The following is a 22,337-nucleotide window of genomic DNA, read 5'->3' as shown; positions in this document are numbered from 1 at the left end:
CTATATGTGTGGGTGGCTTTATTAATTGTGACGTTACATGCAGATGGCAGTGCTTATTGAGAAAAGGGGACATTTTCTCACTCTTGTTTATGCATTTTTACATTGAGATGAATACATTTAAGTCTCATTTATTTGACTGTTGTGTATTTTTGGCATAGGTGATGACAGATGGAGGCCACAGTAGGGGCTTTGGCTTTGTATGTTTTTCCTCTCCCGAAGAGGCCACAAAGGCAGTGACTGAGATGAATGGCCGTATTGTTAGCACTAAACCACTTTATGTGGCTCTTGCCCAGAGAAAAGAGGAGCGAAAAGCCATCCTCACCAATCAGTACATGCAGAGACTAGCCAGCATTCGAGCCATCCCCAACCCTGCAATACCCACCACCTACCAGCAGAGCTCTGGTTACTACATGACCTCTGTGCCGCAAGTGAGTGAAAAGGTTTATATGCATGTTTGGTTTAACATGATGATTACATTATCTGCATTACTTATGCTTTGTGAACTTGCATACATGCTTGTCTAGCATCAGGTTCGCTCTATTTACAACACTTTACCAAACCTGCGGCCTGTGCCACGCTGGACAGCTCATGCTCCTAGGGCACCAGGTAAGGTCTATTTACCATCAAAATGTAGTTACTAAATTGTAATACTTTAATGCTTTAAAAATTAAACCCATCGGCCAATACGGATGTAATTCAGTTTAATGCATATGACTCATCTGATAATGCACTACAGATTTCACTATTTAAAGGTTTGAGGTCAGAAAGTGTTTTTTATTTTTATAATTGTTACAAATTAAAAATGCTGTTTCTGATCTTTCTATTCATTTAAGAATCCTGATAAACACATCTCTAATGAACAATAAATATACCTAAATCTATTTGAAATACACAAATTTTTATGGCAAATATTCAAGTGTACAAAAACATTTAAATAATTACTTAAATTAAATAAATGTTTTTTTTAAAAACATTTATTTTCACTAGGTAAAATGTTAAAGCACTAACAACATTGATAATATTAAGAAATGTTTCTTGAGCCCCAAATATTGTGCTCAAATAAATTGTCTATGAATAAATTATTATATTACTCAATTAAAAAAATAAAGAGAAGGAAAACATCTGCTTAAAGGGTCATGAAGCCCCAAACCAAATTTTCTGAGATTTTAACAGAGGTATGTGTGTTGAACACCATTGAAGACAATGTTAGCATCTGTTTGCCATTATTCATTTAGCTCACGCTTTTATCCAAAGCGACTTAAAATTGCTATATGAGGTCGCACACCTCTGGAGCAACTAGGGGTTAAGTGTCTTGTTCAGGGACACATTGGTGTCTCACTGTCACAGTGGATTCGAACCCGGGTCTCTCACACCAAAGGCATGTGTCTTATCTCGTTGTCTTATACGCTTTTTTCGTCTTCCTGGTTTAAAATCTTCATTGTGTCCACGTTACCCGCTGTGACGTGGCCGTGCACTGTGAGTGCGTTGATGACTCATCGGTGTCTCATAATTATTAATAATACTGAGTTTTCTTATCCTATGAGGAGACACGGTCTCTTAATTATTCATGACACCACGTGGATCTTTACAATTACAGACTTGTCAAACTGTGATATCGCGAAGTGTTTTATTTTCATGGTGCAAAGTCCAAATGCGTTGAATGTTTCCCGCGATGCCAGGCTGCCTGCTCTGGACGGTTGGTTTGCCATGAACCACGGACACATCTAAACACTATCTAAACTAGTTTGTGCCGCAAACATTTTCTTGAGAGAGCTGCGACAAGTGGAGAATGGTGGACTTCACCTTGTTGACAACCAATCCAAGTTGCGTCTTGCGAGTGATGCGGTATCCCGAGGACTTTTCTATCCCTTCAGAGGTGTGTGTGTGTGTGTGTGTGTGTGTGTGTGTGTGTGTGTTTAAAATGAGAAGTCATCCACCTCCGCAGAGCCATCTTTATTATGAGGGTTCAGGGGGCGCATAGGCTATGCACAGAACTATTTTTTTTAAAGCGGAAATTTAATAATTTTTTAAAATGCATTTATAGTGTCTATATAAACCACTATATATTTTATAATGACATTATAATTATACATGTAGCCTACATTAATGTTTTAATAGAATTACGATTACTGTAGGCTAATATGTAGCAGGGCATTCAGTTACTTTTGAAAGGACAATAATAAAGTGTCAGTGTATTTCATAAGACTTTAACTTTGCCAGCTATATAAAAAAATCTAGCATTTCCTCACGTTTTACCACTGCTTTTTAGTGACAGTCGTGAAATGGCCATACCCACTCCCTTCTCACAGCTATCCACGCCCATTTAAGTTGCATTTTTCAAAAAGATTGTGAGCTAGACTTGAGCTGAAAGAGGGGGGTTTCATGACCCTTTAAAGAACCGAGCCGTTCTGAGACGCTGAAAGTTAACCCAAAAGTCTCTGACTTTTGGCTTTTTTTTTTTTTTAGCCTTTGCGATTCGAAAATCACACTAAGCAATATAGTGATTATATATTTTATGTTGGTATATCGTGCAACCTGTTTGTTTGTGCGTATATGTCATTCATGAAATGTACAGTAGGTAGACAACCAGAATGTGGTTTTAACCGGCGGCGGTAAAAGTTGAGGTGTAGTTGCTGCCTTTGGCCGCTAAGAGGCGCAACAATCACAGACTTTGAAAAGTGTCAGTTTTTTGTGTAATCTTCAACTGCGCCGCGGCTCTTTCAGAGCGATTGAAAGATGGTAACAGATTAATTCAAGTGAAACGTAGTTAAATTAATTAATTAATCACAATACTGAAATTAAATTGAAAAAATAATGAAACCTTAAAACATTGCAGTCAAAACATATTAGGCTACATCAATGAGGCTTTACAATTGTATAAGACGACAGCGCATTAGAAGTCCAGCGATAGCTGTGTGGTTAACGCATCATCCTCAACCTCATATAGCTCCAAACGACGCAAGATCGAACCTCGTTACATGCTCTTGGCCGACAGCTTTTATGCTTATCCTACCGTTCTTGAAGCTTAAATAGGTAGCTTTTGCAATCCGTTCCCTTAATTTATAAACTGTAGGCTACTCACGGATTCTTAAACTGTTCCCTCGGTTTAACAATTCGTGCCCACGGATTAATAAACCGTAGCCACGAGTTCCTAATCCCTGCTCTCAGATTTGTAAACCGTGCCCTCAGTTTTAGAAATATGTACCCACAAATTCATAAACCGTGTCCACGCTTTTGCAATCCGTAGGCTACTTACGGGTGTGTAATCCGGACTCGCGGATTTGTGGCTCGTCCCCGAGAATGTGCCGCATGATTCAACCAGGCCTCCTGTTTAGATGCGGGATGCATTGTTTTTAAAAGGACTTCACTTACAAAAAAATAAATAAATAAATATAGCCTAAGACAAACACAAAGTTATAGGTCTATAAAAATAAAACATTCACAAATTGTTTTACATATTCCTGTCTTAAGTGAACTCATTTAAAGTTATAAACGCAAATAATAGGCCTAATAATAATATGCTATTATTATTACATTTAGGCTACATATTTAGATATAAGACGCTTTTATAAAAAAAAAGAAACAAAGCAATTCGTCAAATCATAATAGGCCTACTGGTTAGACAATAATAAAACAGGGCTGAGATTATCACAAATATGCCTAAACACAAGATTTTGACGAATAGGCTGACTTTTTGCCTTTATTAAACATTTAAAATATTCGCAAATTAATATGAAAAAAAAAATAGATTTTGCTTTCTAAAAACTATATTTTGCCCGCAGTGCTAAATGAGAAGAGCATGTGAGAGATGATTTATATGTGATTTATAGGCTTGTGTCTGAAAAATAACGATCAACGTTTTCTTGTTATTGTGAGTTTACACAAATAAAAGTAGTTGCAAATAATGTATTATGTATTTTTTTTTTCCCGTATGACCAGAAATGCTAGATTATTTTAAATTGTTCCACTGTTGATAGGAACATGCAAGTGTTTGCGGCCGCGGCAGTGACATGCACACAAACAGTTGGATATACGTTAAAACCTGTGTTTGTTTGTTAGAATCATAGCCTATTATTATTGTCTAAGACTGACATTTGACGAATTGCTTTGTTCTTTTTTGTGGATAAAAGCGTCTTCTAAATAGGCCTGTAGCCTAAATGCATTTTTATTTGCATTACTACTATGAATGAGTTCACCGACGACAGTAATATATTTAACATAAAATAATTTATAACTTATAACCAAACCTTTTACAGTTTTTGAACTGTGTTATTATTATTATTATTATTATTATTTTCGCTTATTATAGTACTGAGCTTTTTCCTCTAAAAATTTACTTTAAAGATAAAAGTATCCTAAATGTATTTATTTTTTTAAATGCAAGAAATTATCCATTTTAAAAAAGGATTTTAAAAACAATGCAATGCATCCCGCATCTAAACAGGAGGCCTAGTTGAATCATGCGGCACACTCTGGGGGACGAGCCACAAACCCGTGAGTCCGGATTACAAACCCATACGGATTGCGAAAGCGTGGGCACGGTTTATGAATTTGTGGGTACAGATTGCAAAAACTGAGGGCACGGTTTACAAATCTGAGAGCACGGATTAGGAACTTGTGGGTACGGTTTATTAATCCGTTGTGATAAAGTGCAGTTATGTTTCTAACGTTAGTGTTTTTGGAGCAACTGAATGCCTTCAAACATTTTTTTACAAAAAATAAACCATGTTCAATTTGTAGCCTATATTGTTCTTGAATTGTTCGAAGAAAAAAAGGACATACTAAAAACGCCAGCTTAATCTCAGGAGCTGCTTTGATTACGCTCATGGCGTTTAAAAAAAACGCGGCGCTCCCATTGAAAACAATTGAAAACACGCCAGGCGTGTGGAAAAACGCTTTGGTGGACACACGGGCTTTCAAGTGGGGGAGGGCGCATATTTGCATTTGAATGTTGTGTTACATTCTAAAACATTTAACGTGTGACGCACACACACAACTGCACATGCACACACACAGGGCTTACATTCTGTTTGATTGTGTTATTGTTGCAAACATGCTGCTCTAAACTAAACTAGTGTTATCTGTCTGTCGGCAGCAAAGATAAAGTTGATGATGCTGACTCGCCTTCACAGTGAACGCGCATAGGCCTAAACGCATTCGAATTAGCCTACTTACGCAGAGAGTTGCCAATTTATTTTCGTTTTTAAATGTTTTGTTTAAAAGTAGACATTTAAAGCTTTCTAGTTCATATCGCGCCTCTGTGTCCTGATTATATTGTCCGATATTTACTTCTAATGTGTTAATCCAGTCAATTTGTTGATGAAACATTTATTACAATGAAGATAGAATTTATCCGAAACGAAATTTACAAGCTTTCTACAAAACAAAACTTAATTGGTGGTCAAAATCATGTCTGACCCACTCAAATATTTTCCGATATATTGGGTAGCTTTTGATCCTATCTTACTCATCTCATGCGGTTCACTTTTTATATAGCCTCAACATAGACGAAATAATAAAAATAAGTAACATAATATTATTAAACATAAATGTAAAACGTAGCCTATGTTTTTTTTTGTTTTTTTTTTACTTATATTTAAGCGTCACGCCGCTCCGCTTTGCTCACATTCTATGTAGCCTATACAGTACATGCATGTGTGTGTGTGCATGTGCTGGAGGGGGGCCCATCCCTACTTTTGAATATCGTTATCATTATTGATCATTTAATAATTAGTTTTTTTCATGCAGAAATTATACTATTTTTTTTAGGTTTGACACTTTACTAAAAATGACTCTGAATGTAGGCTATTACTAAATAACTTTACATAACATTACTATCATTACTTTTTTCAGGTTGTTTTAGGCCTACTAAATTTAATTTATATTAATTTATAGCATGAGCCCCTGATTATGTTGCATGTTCTCTTGTTTTTTTTTTCTTTTCTTTTAAAGACAAAACTTATTTTTACAAAAAAAATTGATGGATTTATATAGCGTTTTGAAAAAAAAACTTTTAATTTATCATTAACAATATTGTTGTTTGATTTAATAATCATTGTTCAACATGTTCAGACTGAACCAATAAAACATTTAATTTGAATATTCACAAAATGTGTGGGTCTAGGTAAAAAATGTAGTTTTCCTGAAAACTATTGAAATGGATTTATAGCGTTTTGGAAAAGAACTCCTCGTATTTTTTTTTTTTTTTTTACGGAACTGCTTTTGAAATTACGATTGGTATTATTATAGATGTAAAGAAGTCATTCTGTTGGATACTATTTTGTTCCTTCCTTAGTGTAAAATGGAAATATATATATTTTTTTATAAATACAAGCAAAAAAAAAAAAAAACTAAACGGTGTAACAGTTTTAGAACTAGACAAATCTTTCTGCATAAATACCTAAATAAAAAAAATATAACTACAGTTATCCACGTTGAATCGGGCTTCGAACCCATGTCATTATCATGTTCTAACCGTAAGTTCTACCACTCAGCTATGTGTTGACTTAGGGGAAAATGCCCAAACATATGTGCAGTGAGTATTCGCTCATGAGCAGGAAAACGTTTTGTCGTTAACCTATTGTGAGTGTAAGCCTACTTTACACGAAAACGTACACCTTTTACAGTTTAAAAGATGATTTTATTTTAGCTGTTATGAGAAAAATAAATTCAAGTGAACACCGCCGCGTTTGTCGAACACAATTAATGCCAGAATAAAACCTGATTTTAGAATAGGCCTACACTGGGCGTGGTGTGTCAAAAAAAATACTCAATTATAAACTTCAATATTTCAATATTTCGTTCAAAACCACCTCAAAACAATTCGTGACATTTTAAAAAGCCGTGAATCAATGTATTAAGGCCACTGAAACTGAAACTGACATCTCTCAAATACAGGAGCAGAAGCGCTGGTTCAGATTTTATTATTTGTTGTTTAAACATGCGTGTTGCATATTTAAAAATAAATAAATAAATATATTTGATATGGTCTAGGCTAATTATAACATTGATTACTGTGGAGGGGGGGGTGTTTTTTTTAATTCTACATGGAACCCCATTAAGTTTTATTTTCTATATATTTTTTTTGCATAACTGCTTTTGAAGATGTAAATTCAGTCAATCTGTTGTAAATTCAGTCAATCAGTTTTAGAACAAATCTTTCTGCATTAATAGCCTAAATATAAAATATAACTATAGTAATCTATGTTTGAGCAAGCTTCGAACCCATGTGTTTGTAATGGTAAAACCGTAGGCCTATGCTCTACCACTCAGCCATGTGTTCGGTCTAATAAATGTAAAATAAATTCAAGTCACCACCGCCGCGTTTGTCGAACAATAGGCTATTAAGGCCACTGAAACGCGCGCTGCATGTTATCTGTCAATACAGGCGCAGAAGCGCTGGTTCAGATTTTATTAGGCTATTTGTTGTTTAAACGTGCGTGTTGCATATTTAAAAATATATATACACATATTTGATATTGTCTATTTAGGCGAATTATAGCATTGATTACTGTGGAGGGGGAAATACCCCACCGGCAAATCGCAACTTGCTTAGCTTGGTTATGTTTTTTTTTTTTTTTTTTTTTTTATCTACATGGAATTGTTTTTATCATAACTGCTTTTGAAGATGTAAATTAAGTCAATCTGTTGGAAGAGATTTGTTCCTTAATGTAAAATAGAAATGCAAGGTAATTTTAATACATGTTTATGCGGGATTCGAAACAGTGTCATCAAAACAATTGTACCAATGTTCTACCACTCGACCACGACTTTTCTCACTGACGAAATCCCAGAAGTTCGTTTGTTCAGCAGTCAGTGTGCGCACGCGAGAGAAGCGCTCTTCAGTCTTCGCATTCCTCAATAGCGTCATTGAAAGCACCACTTTATTTTCGCTGACTGCGAGATAGGCCTATTTTAACTTTTGATTAATAAACTGTTCTCCTATAGCCTAAAAGTTTCTATTCTAGTTAAAGCTATATTCTATTTTAAAATGTAGGCTACTTTTACATAATTACGTTTTGCTTTCGCTAAATGTCCCTTTGCGCCACCTGGTGGTCATTTCGCCACAGACTTTGAAATACGGCTCTTAAATACGGTTTATTTTTGCCGCGGCACTTGCCGCGGCGGTAAACGACATTCTGGTTGTCCACCTACTGTAAATTTAGCTGCAGCCAGTAGTACTGCACAACCCACCTCTGCCCACTCTGCGACAAATGGGTTGCGACAATAGACTGTGGTTGCGACCCACAGTTTAAAAGCCCCTGTTCTAGTAGAAACGTTCACTTCCTTTATTTCTGAATCGTTGTCAGGTGCCCGGAGATTATGGTTCGAAATTTGACCATTCTGATTCTGGCATGGTGAGGAAGGGTGGACCTGTAATCCATAACTTCTCTTAAGAAATGCATTCATACTAAACCCCCTAGAGGCACAATCAGCTGGATTTGATGTGGTGCACATACCATCGCATACCTCCACAGTGATACCTTTGAATGTTCCCTGATCACATAGATTCTATTGGCCAAATCCAGCTCAGATCTTAAGCACACTGTCTATCTTAGCGGCCACTGTTGCAGTAGTTAGTTTGGGTCATGGAATAGGGGTGGGGGGAGAAAATCAATTCTTAGATGCATCGCGATGTGGACCAGGGATGGGCAACTTTGATGATAGTGAGGGCCACAAATATTTTATCGTCGCTATCAGAGGGCCAAATGTGACGTACACTTCCACCAATGGGATATTGGAAAATTAGAGGTACCATTTTAGAAGAAAACGAATGTATGTCTGTATTACAGACTCTGCTAAGTAAATCAACCTGCATGTCCATATTCAATTATTTCTTCGGCTTCTTTTAATGAATGAACTTTTAACATAAACAAACAAAGATGCATTACTGTGGCATTACTGTGTTTTTATTATTAAACTCATTAGTTTACAGTTAATGAGATACTTGTGGTTTCTCCTGCTGGCGTACAATAGATTGGATGTCGAAGTTAGTGCAGCCAATCCTCATGAGCTAAAACAGAATGTCATCGCTGATCCTGTTCTCTCTTTTGACTTTATATGTTTCATTGTGGAGAAGCTGCTCTCGCAAATGTACGTGCTCCCAAACATGCTGGCCATTGACGGTGCAAAATCCCTGAGAAGTGGAAAGTGGGACTTTGGTAGTAACCTCCAAAATGAAACTCCCCTCTCACTGCGCTTTGCTTGAAAAAACGGGTCTGACTGAATTTCGCAGAGTTCAAGCTGCAACTCGTAGGGTTGCTCGCTGATGGCAGCAGAGAGGGGCTCAGTGAATAACGCTATTCGCGGCTGCATGGCGTGGAAATCATGGAAGCGACACTTAAACTGCTGCTGCAGTGTTTCGATGTCGGCTCTGTATTTGTGAAAAATGGTACCGCATTCAGGGACATCTCTCCACATTTCTTCACAAGAGGGCAAGTGTGCCAAATTTTGACGATTGGATAAAAATCCTTCTTTGAAAAGCTCTAATTTACACTGAAATGCATTCATGTGTGCGTAAAGGTTGGATATAGTTTGGCCTCGCCCCTGTAACTGTGTGTTCAGGTGATTGAGGTGTGAGGTGTGACGCAAGCAAGGCCATATCGCAAATAAACTCTGTCTCTTAGTTTTCGTGTGTCTCCAAAAACACTGGAATTTCGGTGCGCAACGCAAAATAACTACACTTTCCTCGGCTCATCCACCTAATCTCTGTGTGAATTTGTAAATCCCACATACGCCACGTTCACTTCATCCAAAAAAGCTACAAACCTCCTGTGACTGAGAGGCCTATTCCCTCCTTGGATGAGATTTGTAACTGTCACCAGATCCATAACGTGACTGAAGTTAAGTGTCTTGGCACAGATAGCCTTCTGTAGAATTAAAATAAAGATTAGATTCAGCGCTAAAATCACACATCCTGTCATATTAATCTCATAAGGCCACCCATATTCATAATCATAAAAAGTGAGCTGAATATAAAACAACTCACCTGATGGATGATGCAGTGCAGTATAGGTCAGTCCACCCCACTCTGTTGGAGGAGCCCGGCGAAACCATTGTGTTTTCCTTGCATCGCAGGTGCGCCATCAGTAACGACGGCTGACGGCTTGTCAAAGCCACCATACTCATTCACAACACTGTTAACGGTGTTGAAAATATCCGTCCCTTTAGTAGTGTTGTGCAACAATACTAATTTTAAAAGTTCTTCGTGTACAACAAATAAACTGTCAATCTTTCTAGTGAAAATCAGTAGCTGCTAGCTGGTAATATCCATCACATCTGTGCTCTCATCTAACGTGTTGTGGAAATTCTTTCATCAACACCTTAAACAACAGTTGAAGAACAAATGAAGATCTCGAAGTTATAAGTGTTAGTATTTATTTCTTGCAAGAAAGGCAGTTCACACACAGACAGAGTCTGATATGAGAAGGGCAAATGTCTTCTCATTTTACAGATTTTATATACCCAAAAGATCAACCTCCTAGATGTACCTCCTCCTTGTCTTATCAAGCTAAAGCTTTAGCTTGACGATTTTTACTTCACGATAAGCAGGAAGTAAAACGCTTAAATCCTTATTTCTCCCATCTCAGGGGAAAATAAGGGAATAAACCATGACCATTCAAAAATATGACTGGGTTTCTAAAGATACAAAGCTTAATGCAAATGGCTGAAGTGACCCTTTAAAGGATTGAACCACCGTAATGGATATAGATATTGGTGTGGTCAATTTTAGAATTGAGGGGGTGCAGACTTGCTCCAATTAATTTTTTTTTAACCCAGAGAGGGATCCAAAATGGTTTAAAAAAAATTCAACACCTGGGGGATGGAGTCTGACGGTTTCTCAAAGAACAATAAGATGTCATCAGCAAACAAAGAAATATGATGGTGTGTGTTCCTTAATTAATGGGGAGATAATTACAGATTGTTGGACTGCTTGAGTTCCAAGAATAAAGCAAATAACAAAGGAGAAAGCGGGCAGCCCTGACGAGTACCTCGCTGTATAAAGAATGGATTTGAACAAACTGAACCTGTAAGAACAGCAGCTGCTGGGTTGGTATACAAAATTTTAATCATGTTGACCCTAAACCCAGATGCTAGAGCAGGAAGTCAGATCTTTGTCTTTTTTTTAAAGGAGAGAAATAATAGCTATATTAATCGATGAGCGAAATGAACCTTGCGAAACTTAAAATGATCATATCCAACAATAGAGGACCTAAGTCAGACCAAAATGTTGAAAATAATTTTATTGGAATGCCATCTGTGCCAGGGGATTGCCCCTTGTTCATAGATTTAGCTGCTAACTCCAGCTCCTGAAGAGTAATCTGTTCGGCCAGATATTCAGAGTCTGAATCCGACAGCCGAGGTAAATCAAGATTGGATAGAAAGGATGTAGAAGAGACAGGGTCACCACCAGAAGTAGTATAAAGTTTAGAATAAAAAGTGTGAAAAGTTGTATTAATATCTTTAGGATCTGTCATAATGTCCCCAGATTGGGATTTCACTGCAGGAATGTTAGCAAACTTTTCACTACGTAATCTCATAGCTAAAAGGTGACTTGGTCTACTCTCCTGAGTTTAATTCTGACTGGATCTCTGAATCAGAAAAACCTGGATCTCAGTAATGAGTTGAGTTGATTCCTAACCACCATGATTTTGTTGAGTGTATTGTCCAAAAAAATCGTTGATTATCTCTTGTCAAGTTCTTTTTGTGTAGTTTTTTTCTGGAGGAAAGAGGCATATGAAATTGAGTTATTCGTTATAAAGCCTTTAACCACATTCAGAAGTCTTTGTGGATCATCCACCGAGCCTAATTTCAACAAACTCTGCAAACCTTTTTCTGAACTGACTGCAAAATAGGTGTGTAAATCGGGGCCTGCATGACGATTCGATACGATACCGATTTCTTAAGCCAACGATTCGATTATTTTCGATACTTCAAAATTCCCCACGATACGATTAATACTCTATTTTTAAATGATATCTATTAAGTTTCAAATAAATCAACAAAAAATTTATATTTTGCCTTTTATTGAGAATACAGAAACAGTATTCTATTCACAGTGTGCATGTTGTGCTCAAAGCACTGCAAATAGAACAGCAAATGTAACAGTTACTGCATCTACAGTTACAATAAAGTGACATCAGATAAATTGTAATTAGAACAAAATAAAAATAATTAAGTCTAATGCTTACAGTGCAGGTCTACTATGGCCAATTAGCCTATTCACTGTTAAAAAACAAACAAACAAACAAACAAACAAAGACTGACCTACAGCCTAAATTTCAAATACATCAACCCTGCAGTTATCCGGATAATAAGTGTTCTGATCTTACCGATTCTATTTTCACCTGGCCACATAAATGTGTTTGCAAAATGGCTATAAATCTAATCTTCAACTCCCGCGTTATATGCGGATTTAATGGATTGCACACCACCAAAAGCAACAGATATGAGCTGTATGTTATTGATCATCAGCTAATTTCAAAATCAAAGACCGCAAAAAGAGAGAGTGGCAACAGCCCTGGTAAGAGATAATTTCTTTAGAGATAGTTTCTTTACTTAAAGATGATTGTGTGTTAAGCGTTTGTGACTTACTTCCACTTTTATTTGCGATGTTTACAGGTTGGCTTGATGAATAGACGCTCAGCTGCGGTGATGCGTGTCACAGTAGCGCCGTCATATCTGACTATAACATGACATATAGCCTATATAACACACTCTCACTCGTTTATTTTTTAGCATTTTTGGGAGGAGTAAAATATACATATGTGGTTCAACCAGATTGCGTTTACACCTAGTAAAGATCCGAACACAATGCGAGCCAGACTACATCCAGATGTGGTCAGGCAGATCCGATTACAACGTTACACCTTGCATTAACATGCGTTTTTTATTATCCGGATAACTTATCTGGATACACATCGCATTTTAATACCAGGAGTAGGCTAAATGGGGTCTCAGTTTCAGCGCGCTGTGACGGTTCCATTGTTCTTTAAAGTCAGACTCAACAATGTGTGTGTGAACCCCGTGAACGTGAAGCGTATAACGCGTGTGAATTACAACAATTGAGGTTAGCGCCACCCGCAGCTTAGCAGTAGGTTGCACGCACATGTCTGAGCAGATGCTGAAAATAGACAGGCGGCAAAATAAACGCATTAATCGATTCTCTTGCAGACACATCGATGCATTGAATCGTCGGCTCTGTATAATCGATGCATTAATATTTACACCTCTACTGCAAAAGTTTCCATCCTGTAACAGCTGAGGTTTGTGTAAAGTGGCACAAAATTGATCCAATGGCGGAATTTGATTCGTGGTGAAGGTTTCACGCATATTCCCTCTTTCTAATGGCAAAGTGATTTAATGAACTGCAACACATTTAATCTTCTGTATTAACTCATTTCATCTGACTCCATAAAATGAAAAAGGTTTATCAATGATATCTGTGCATCATTAAATACACGTTAATGTTTGAATATTCCTTTTAACTCTAATGAAAATAAAGTCAAAGTCTGTTAGAATAACCAAATATAACAATTTATTATGTCAGGTAAAGGTGTATTATTACAATTCCACAAGATAATCAATGCAAACCATCAAATGTTTCTAGAACAAAGAACTTTACCCTATACATGAATGCTGAGCCTCGAAGACACAGCATATCATGGGCTGATCTGATAAAGAAAGCAGCCCTGAAACCCCCCCCCCCCCCCCACCCCCACCCCCCGTTGCGTCTCCTTTTATAGCTAGACCTACCTGATGTGTAAATCACCAGGTTACAATGGAAAGTTACTTTTCAGCGCCCCAGACTTCCTGGGGGCAGACCATTTGAAATTTACCAGTAGGTAACCTTTTGCTTAGTTGTAAATTGCATTCAGACAAAAAGCCAGAAGGTGTTAACTCAAAGACACACCCTTCTGTGTACAAGATATTTCTATATTCTTAGAAACCTTATTACCTTTTCTTTTACTTTTTTGGAAATGAGACATTACCAGTCACCCCGAGACCTTCAAAATGATACTAAACCATCCTTAAAGATTATCACATTCACATTAAAAACATATATTCTTGTGTGAGCGATCTCTGCAAGTGTGTGTGTGTGTGTGTGTGTGTGTGAGAGTGTGTAGTTTACATGTTAATTTGAGACTGAGTTCCAGTTTTCCAGTCTTACAGTCTTACATAAGAGACGACTCAACGCCTGCGATATGTTATGGCGCCGTTTTATACATAAACAATATTTATATTTAATATTTATAAATAAACAATATGAATGTAAGCCAGAGGAGAACTGGCCCCCGACTGAGCATGGGTTCTCCCAAGGTTTTTTCTCCATCCAATCTGATGGCGTTTTGGTTCCTTGCCACTGTCGCCTTGCTTTTGGCTTGCTTAGTCGGGGTTACTTAATATTTAATATTTAACAATATTATTGATCTGTGTTGTACTACTTTTATGTTATCACTGTGAAGCTGCTTTGAGACAATCTGTATTGTGAAAAGCGCTATATAAATAAATGTGACTTGACTTGACTGTTCCCTCTGCCATCTCGGGCCCCTAGATGGTGATCCAACTATGTTAAACTGCACAAATTACCATCATGATCAAAGATTGGGAGAAAATATCTGCATCTTGTGCAGCTGGAGCTAAAGAAGTAGAAATAAAAATATAATCGATAAATCGGTTTTATGAGGTGCGGAGAAGAAAGTACATGACCTAGCAGAAGGGTTTAGTAATTGCCAAAGATCCACCAGTGAGCTCAAAACAAAGAGCTTGAGAGTGTGATTCCTTTTGACCCAGATCAATATAAAGTGTGGGACATTACAGAATTTATATCTGCACCCATTACAATTTCAAAGCCAGAGAATTTCAAGAGATAAACTGAAAGTAAAGAGAAGAAAGCTGGATCAGGAGTATATGGAGCGTTGATTGAAAGAAATACAATATTCCTATTCTCCACGACTGTCTTTATGTGCGTTACTCTACCATTCAAGTTACAGCCTTTATCCAAAATAGCGATATTTAAAGTCCTCCGCACCAAAATTAGACACCTTTAGTTTTAGTATCAGTAGGTGAATGAGATTCCACTTCTTAACTTATTATTGCACCTGCGTACATCGTCCTCTTTCAAATGGGATTCCTGCACTAACACTATATCAATCTTTCTTCTTCGTAAAAAATCCAAAATACTTGTGTTTGTGAGGGCCATTTATATTGTAACTTAGAATATTAAGCTCAGTCATAAGTATCCAATTGAAATGCTAAAAACAAAGTACAACTTTAAAAAATGAAACCATTTGAGCTACCATCAAACCACCCCCCCCCACACACACACACACACCCTTCCCATCACCGTTTGGAGAAACATAACCATATTCCCATAAACTATGGCGAATCAAACCAAGAACAAACCTTGATCCACCAACCCCCCCTTAATTCGATCTGTGGCATCAACAGAAACCTGCACATTACCGAAGCATCAACATTGGCCCAATACTAACATAATGGCTTACAAGTACATCAAAAGGAAAAAAAAAGAAAAAAAGAAAAGGTCAAAGATAAATGAACGGAGCTCTACTCGAGTACGACAGGGTTCATGACCACGTCACGTGACTCCCATTTATGAATTATGAAGCAACAGCACAAGGAACCACAAGAAAGTTAATTCAAAAGTTCTCTTTTCAAGTTCAATTCCAGTTCAATAACCTGATGAAACATCCCGTCCACATATATCTCAAGGTTAACAGTCTCTTGTCTAAATCTTGTCAGCACACCAACAAGAGAGTTGTTTATATCCCTTAGTTAGTCGCTGCACAGTCAAAGACCACTCGCAATTTGTTCTTTTGTGGGTGGTACATGCCATGGTTTGGCAGATACCAAATCCTACCGAGTCTTCCTTCGATTTGACCTTTAGGGACCTTTTCAGCATGACCCTTCTGCAACGTGTCTTCCATGAAGTTGCAATAAACCTAGTGTAAATGCGGATTTCTTTTGAATTCCTTCTTTAGTAACTGAGCTCGCTGGACAGTAACACAATGGTTATTGGGAAACAAGCAATCCTTTTTTCTTAGAGCGAGGTCAGTGCTGCAGTGCCCATCAACCAGTTTCACAGACTGTGACATAAACTGTCTATCCTATATAGACCTCTCTAATTTGCCATGCTGCTGGAACTCAGGGGAATCGTACCTCATTTGCTGTTGGATGAGTCCTCCAAACTCACCAGTTTGGTCCTGTTTGCCATCATGGTCTTTACAGCATACGGCCCTTCACCTCTGCTAATGATGACTTTATACGACTCAAGTGCCCTAGGTACATTTGTTCCTATTAACAAACTAACACCTGCATCAATCTGAGGAATATAACCTCGTCAAGTTATTTCCATCTTTTAATATCCTCTTCAGGGAGTTCCACAAAAAAATGTCTTCACTAGTCCGCTGATTTCTAGACCAGTGACCACCTGTGTGCTAACAGGCTTTTCTTGTCCCATGGTGCATAGTAAGATGTTTGTTTGTGCAAAAAGTCCTCTCTGCAAAAAGTTGCTGAACTTCCTGGGTCCAGAAATGCATACGTGGTGACTTCATGACTGCTTTTCTTGGACTTTACTCTAAAAGAGCAAGCTGATTGACCGGCCCACGTATATTCAAATGTTTCACTGTCCATAGTACTGCAATTTATCTCAGCTGTGGGGTTGTTTCCATTTGAAGGGCTGTAACTTTCTTTGTTTTTATCAGCCATGTACAGGACAGTTGGGTGCTTTAGTGAGCATTTTGCGCAAGTGAGCCTTTGCTGACACCCTTTGCTGAAGTGTCCTGGTGACAAGCACCCATAACACAAACCATCTGACTTCAGAAAATTAAGCTTTTTTTTATGTGCTTTGTGTTGCACACTTCCAGCCCATGTTCTTTATTGCAGCACAGACATGCTTTTCTTGTGCCTAAATTTACTGCCTCCTTTTCCATTGATTTTGGTTTGGACACTAGAACAGTTTGTCATAGTGTTTGTACCAACTTTTGCTGCCCTGAATATTGCCAAAGAGTGGATGTGAGGCTATCCTTGCCTGTCTGTCTACGAAATTCATTAGGTCAGCGAAACGTGCTCTCAAACCTGTGCTTTCTTGATGCTCACAAAGCAACACCTCTCCACCTTTCTCTCAATTTGAATGGGAGCTTGAACATTACACGCGTGTTACTTGGACTGTCCATCTCCTCTAATTACTCTACACTGCCTATAGTAGTGCAACAACCAGTGAGGAAAACGGCAAAATCAGTTAAGACTTTATCCTCAGACTTGATGGCCAACACAGGAAAAAGCACTGAACTGGTCTGCTGTGGCAATTGTATATTAATTACAATGCATTGTTCCTGCCTACTCTTGTAGCTTATACAAACTAAATATTTAATTTTTTTTTCAGTCATACCATAACCCTTAGTTTAGATTTAAAGGGGTGATGAACTGAGAAATCAAAATTTCCTTGAGCTTTTGACATTTAAGAGGTCATCATATTATAAGAATATCCTGTAAGTTTCAGAACTGAAAACGTCCTTGTTAATCCAATAAAAGCTTTTATTGACACCAGGCTCAGCAAACGACTTGTTTTTCAAAGTAGGGAACTATGACGTCAAAGAGGATAAAACACCACCCCCGCAGAAGATCAATTCCTACTTCAACACGGCCGGTTTAGCCCCGCCCACCGATTCGCACATTACACACATGGCTAAATAACATGGATGCCTACCTTGTAATGACAAACCGGATCGAGCTACCGAGCGAGCAATACAAAATATTGTGCAGTGCCTGGTTGTGGAAGAAGAGAGTGGCTGCATATGCTTCCTCTGGATTCCAATAGGACTGCATGGATAAACTTTATTTTTAATGACGTTCCACTCCAGCTGATGAGGGTAAAACATCGTCCGTCTGTTCGCTTCATTGTTCGCTTCATTTCACTGAGGACTGGATTTGCAGACCAATTAAGAGTGAAGAACGGTGGTGCACCGTCTATATTGGATCTGACAGAAATTGTGCAATACACGGACTCTGGGTCGAATCATTCAGGTTGCCATTTTACAACATTTTGATATTCTAGGTCAGTGGTTCGGACACTCTCCCGGGGGGGCGCGAGTAGACTACAGGATGGGAGGGGGGAAAACTGGGAGGAAAAAAAATCACATTTTTTATCACTAAACTACTGTCATAAAAAGTTATAGTTTTGTATATACATAACTACTGAATAAAAATTAAAATGTGTTTGGACTGATTTAAAAAAAAAGTTTTGAACAAATTTAAATTGGTTTGTCGACAGTGCACGCAAATGCATGGTGATAAGCGGTTTTATTAAGCGAGTCATTGAGTCGTTCATTCAAACGATTCGTTCAAACGGCCGATTCATCAAGATTGAGATGTTTGTGAATGGGTCATTGAATCTTTGACTCGTTCAAAACACTGAATCATTCAAAACACGATTGAGTGTTGTGAGCTCTGCTGTAATCTTTGTTTGGATTCATCAGATCTATTTTCGCTGCTAAAATAGACCAAAACAGTCATTATTTCGTCTCTAAAAAGTGACTTAATAATATTAACTTGTTTGTTGAACTGTCATATGAAATCAGTGTCACATTTTCAATCGTGAGGTGATGGTAAATTAAGAGTGATGGTTGTTAGCTCTTGGACGTCAGGTCGTGTGATGTATGTTGCTGAACTGTGTTCAAATGTTATAATTATAAAACACCACATATTGAAATTTAACTGCAGTATGTCAATTTAGTTTGTTTGTGTGTGCTGCACGCTCACAGACTTAAGAAAACGGCGCTCATTTTTTGATTGATTTCTCCTCGAGAAGCGGCTCAAGCCTCAAAAGTTTAAGTCCGAAACTGTCGTATTCGTTTTTCATATTCGTCATTTGGTGGCTCTCAATTGTCAAAACCCCTCAACATTTGCTAAGGATGCAAAAAAATGCAGAAAATCGAACCATCTGAATTAATCTTTATGACGGACGGAAGTTTCAGAGGCTGCAAACATAAACGTGAGGTCGTATTTAGTTTATACATGTGTATATAAAACGAATAAACTAGTCCGAATATAGGCTAAAGTTTTCCTTTATTTTTTGTGAAATGCTCACGCGCACGTAACTTGCGCAGCCACGCACAATCATGTTTTTTTTAAAAATACATTTATTTTGTTAATAAATAAAAAAACAATAAATTGTTGTAGCCCCAATCTCCAAGTTTTGTTTTTCTCTATAAAAATTTCATGATTTGCCAATGCAAAGAGAGTACCGCGACCTTTCCCACCCCCCACTTCAAGCACTGAATATAACACAAACAAATCATCCTCCTGACTTTATTTATATAACTTTTTTTTTTTGTCAAAAGCGTCAAATCCAGCGACTTTTACTGGTGTTTTTGGAGACTTTTGTGGTGTTTGGAGACTCGAAAGCACGAATCACTCTGCAGTTATGCCTACTGTGCTCAACCACGGGAGCTGCCGTGAGCCCCTCTACCGTCCAAAAGCACTCACAGTCAGCAGTATCGCGCAGCAGGCCCAGCCTGCAGTAAGAGCAGGGAGAAGACACACACCCCTTGGCGTTCAGGCTGCAAATGAATCACGCATGCGTAAGGCCGCCGCCGTTCCCGCCCTGACTTTCAGAGCGGGCTGTAAATGGTCACTTAACTCTCACACAAAAAATAAATCACTGCATTTAAATTGATTCACGACATAGTTATCCATTCATTCTAGTCTCTTGCCAAGTTCGCTTGTGACAGCTCTCGCTAGTCTGTTTTCTCGACAGTCTTTTTAAAGACTAACCCATAAACATTATTTTTTAAGATTGGAATAAATCTCAACCCTAATATTTTTTTTTTTAAACTGCTAGGCAGCTTCACTTAGTTTAAATTAAAGATCGTGCCTGAGTCCCGACTGATTAGCCCCTGATATTTCTCTCAACATACACCACACACACAGTTACATAGTGCAAAAACTTTATTGAAATTGAAAACACATAACAAAAATGGAGAAATTTCTTGTGAGGACCGACCAAGCCAACCGACGCATCACCAGCTGCAAAAAAGCTTCGAAGGTACGATGAAGCATACCTGCAGTTTGGGTTTACAGTCACGGCTGATCTTAGACCTCAGTGTGTCGTGTGTGCCGAGGTGCTGGCAAACGACAGTATAAAGCCCTGCAAATTAAAAAGGCACCTCGAAAACATGCTGGCATTAAAGATAAACCGGCTGAATATTTTAAAAGAAAGCTTGATGGCCTCCATCAGCAACAGGCAACCATTTCAGTGCACAGCACGGTGTCAAAACAGTGTTTGGAGGCATCGTATGTAGTGGCCAAAAGGATTGGTAAACTGGGTAAACCGCATACAATCGCCGAGACTCTCATTTTGCCGGCAGCGCAAGACATGTGCAGGATAATGATAGGCGATAGTGCAGCAGCCAAACTCGGTGCAGTACCACTGTCCAATGACACAGTCACTAGGAGAATTGTAGACATGTCCAATGATATCAGAAAGCAACTGATAGAGTTCGTAAAAAAGAGTCCTTACTACGCGCTGCAGCTGGACGAATCCACTGATATTGCTGGGCAGGCACAGCTCCTCACTTACGTCAGGTATCTGCGGGACAAGGCGAATGAGGAGGATGTTCTGATGTTCTGTTTTGCCGCCCTCTTCAGTCGCACACTACAGGAGAAGCCATTTTCAATGTCCTTGATATTTTTATCCGTGAAAATGGGTTGGCTTGGGACCGATGCGTTGGCCTATGCACGGATGGTGCGCAGGCAATGACGGGGCGTGAGCATGGCCTAGCTGCTCGCGTTCAGCAAGTAGCTCCACTTGTGAAATGGACTCATTGTATGGTCCATCGCGAAGCACTAGCAGCTAAAAAAATGCCGGTTCTCTTTGACTCCGTGCTGAACCAATCCGTGAAAATAATAAATCTAATCAAATCACGGCCGCTAAATTCTCGCTTGTTTGGGGTCCTCTGCCAGGAGATGGGGTCAGGGCACGAACAGCTGCTTCTGCACACTGAAGTTCGCTGGCTCTCCAGGGGGCGGGTGTTACAGCGGTTGTATGAGCTGCGAGAGGAGGTGAAGTGTTTTTTGACAGAAATCAAATCCGATCTGGCGAAGCATCTGGATGACACTATGTGGCTTGCGTCTCTGTCCTATTTGGTCGATATATTTGATCGCTTGAATGGCCTCAACCTGTCTTTGCAAGGCCACGAAACTCACATTTTGCTCCTTGCAGACAAAGTGAACGCCTTCACACAAAAACTAGACCTCTGGCATGGCCGCATTAGTCGAGGGAACTGCGACATGTTCCCCAACCTTGCAGACTTTATCACCGATGCAGGCACGTCACATGATTTCTCCTCCCTATTTCAGTCAGCGTCTGAGCACCTGTCGGCAATGAGAACACAATTTGCGATGTACTTTAAAGAGGATTATCGCTCTTTTGCGTGGGTTCGAGATCCGTTTGTGTGGACAGCAAACGAGCTATCAATTGATATGCAGGAACAGCTTATTGAGCTGAAGAGTGACAGTAGACTGAAGGAACTCTTTAGCTCCTGCCCTCTTTCGTCGTTCTGGGCAGCATTGATGCAGGAATACGCTGAACTCAGTGATGTCGCCTTGAAGATTCTCCTTCCTTTCGCGTCAGCTTATTTGTGTGAGGCAGGATTCTCGAAAATGACTGCACTCAAAACGAAATACCGCAATCGTGCACAAATCGAGGATGATTTGAGGCTATGTTTATCAAACATTGAGCCAAGAATTGAGGATCTTTGCAAGGCAAAGCAGGCTCAGGTCTCACATTAATATCTCCGACCTGCAAGCTTCTTTAAAAAATGCAGACGATGGCTAATATTAGGCCTAGTAATAATAAAAATAAAAACGTAAATGAAGATCAGAGATCTGGGGCCTGTTTCAATAAGGAGGTTCAACCAACTCTGAGTTAACGCTTGAACTCTGAGTTGACTTACCCTGAGATGGGAAACTCTGAACTAACTCATTTCAGCTGTTCTGTAACCGAAAACTCAATCAACTCTGAGTTGACTGACTCTGAGTTAAGCGCGAGCACCACAACTATAAAAAGCCATTATCAATGGAGCGCAGATATTATGAGTCACCATGGCAACAGTGCCAGACAAAAAGAGGTGTTGGGTATAATTAATTACCAAGTAATCTAAATATTGTAATTTAATTAAAGGGATTACTCTTAATTATTCTAATTTAAAATAAAATATGATGCCATTACATTCAATAGGCTACTGCACAAACTATAGACCAATTCAGTATAAAACAATAATGGATTTAACATACATTTTTAAAAGGTATATTTTTTT

At 38.6% G+C, this 22,337-nt stretch overlaps 1 protein-coding gene across 4 annotated transcripts in view; it reads left to right on the top strand.

The window, feature by feature from the left end:
- The window catches only part of pabpc1l (poly(A) binding protein, cytoplasmic 1-like), a 73,908-nt gene that overhangs the window by 15,662 nt on the left and 35,909 nt on the right, over positions 1 to 22,337 (top strand). For all 4 annotated transcript variants that reach the window (XM_089119374.1, XM_089119375.1, XM_089119377.1 and 1 more), the window contains exons 9-10: positions 159 to 428; positions 525 to 606. In XM_089119374.1, coding sequence (XP_088975500.1) covers positions 159 to 428; positions 525 to 606 — 352 coding nt within the window. The remainder of the gene's footprint in view (positions 1 to 158; positions 429 to 524; positions 607 to 22,337) is intronic.

The sequence above is a fragment of the Pimephales promelas genome, chromosome 14, assembly GCF_988280905.1.
Source record: "Pimephales promelas chromosome 14, fPimPro1.hap1.1, whole genome shotgun sequence".
Classification (NCBI taxonomy): domain Eukaryota; kingdom Metazoa; phylum Chordata; class Actinopteri; order Cypriniformes; family Leuciscidae; genus Pimephales; species Pimephales promelas.
Note: the sequence above shows the minus strand (reverse complement) of the source record. Positions and strands in the feature narration are given on the sequence as shown.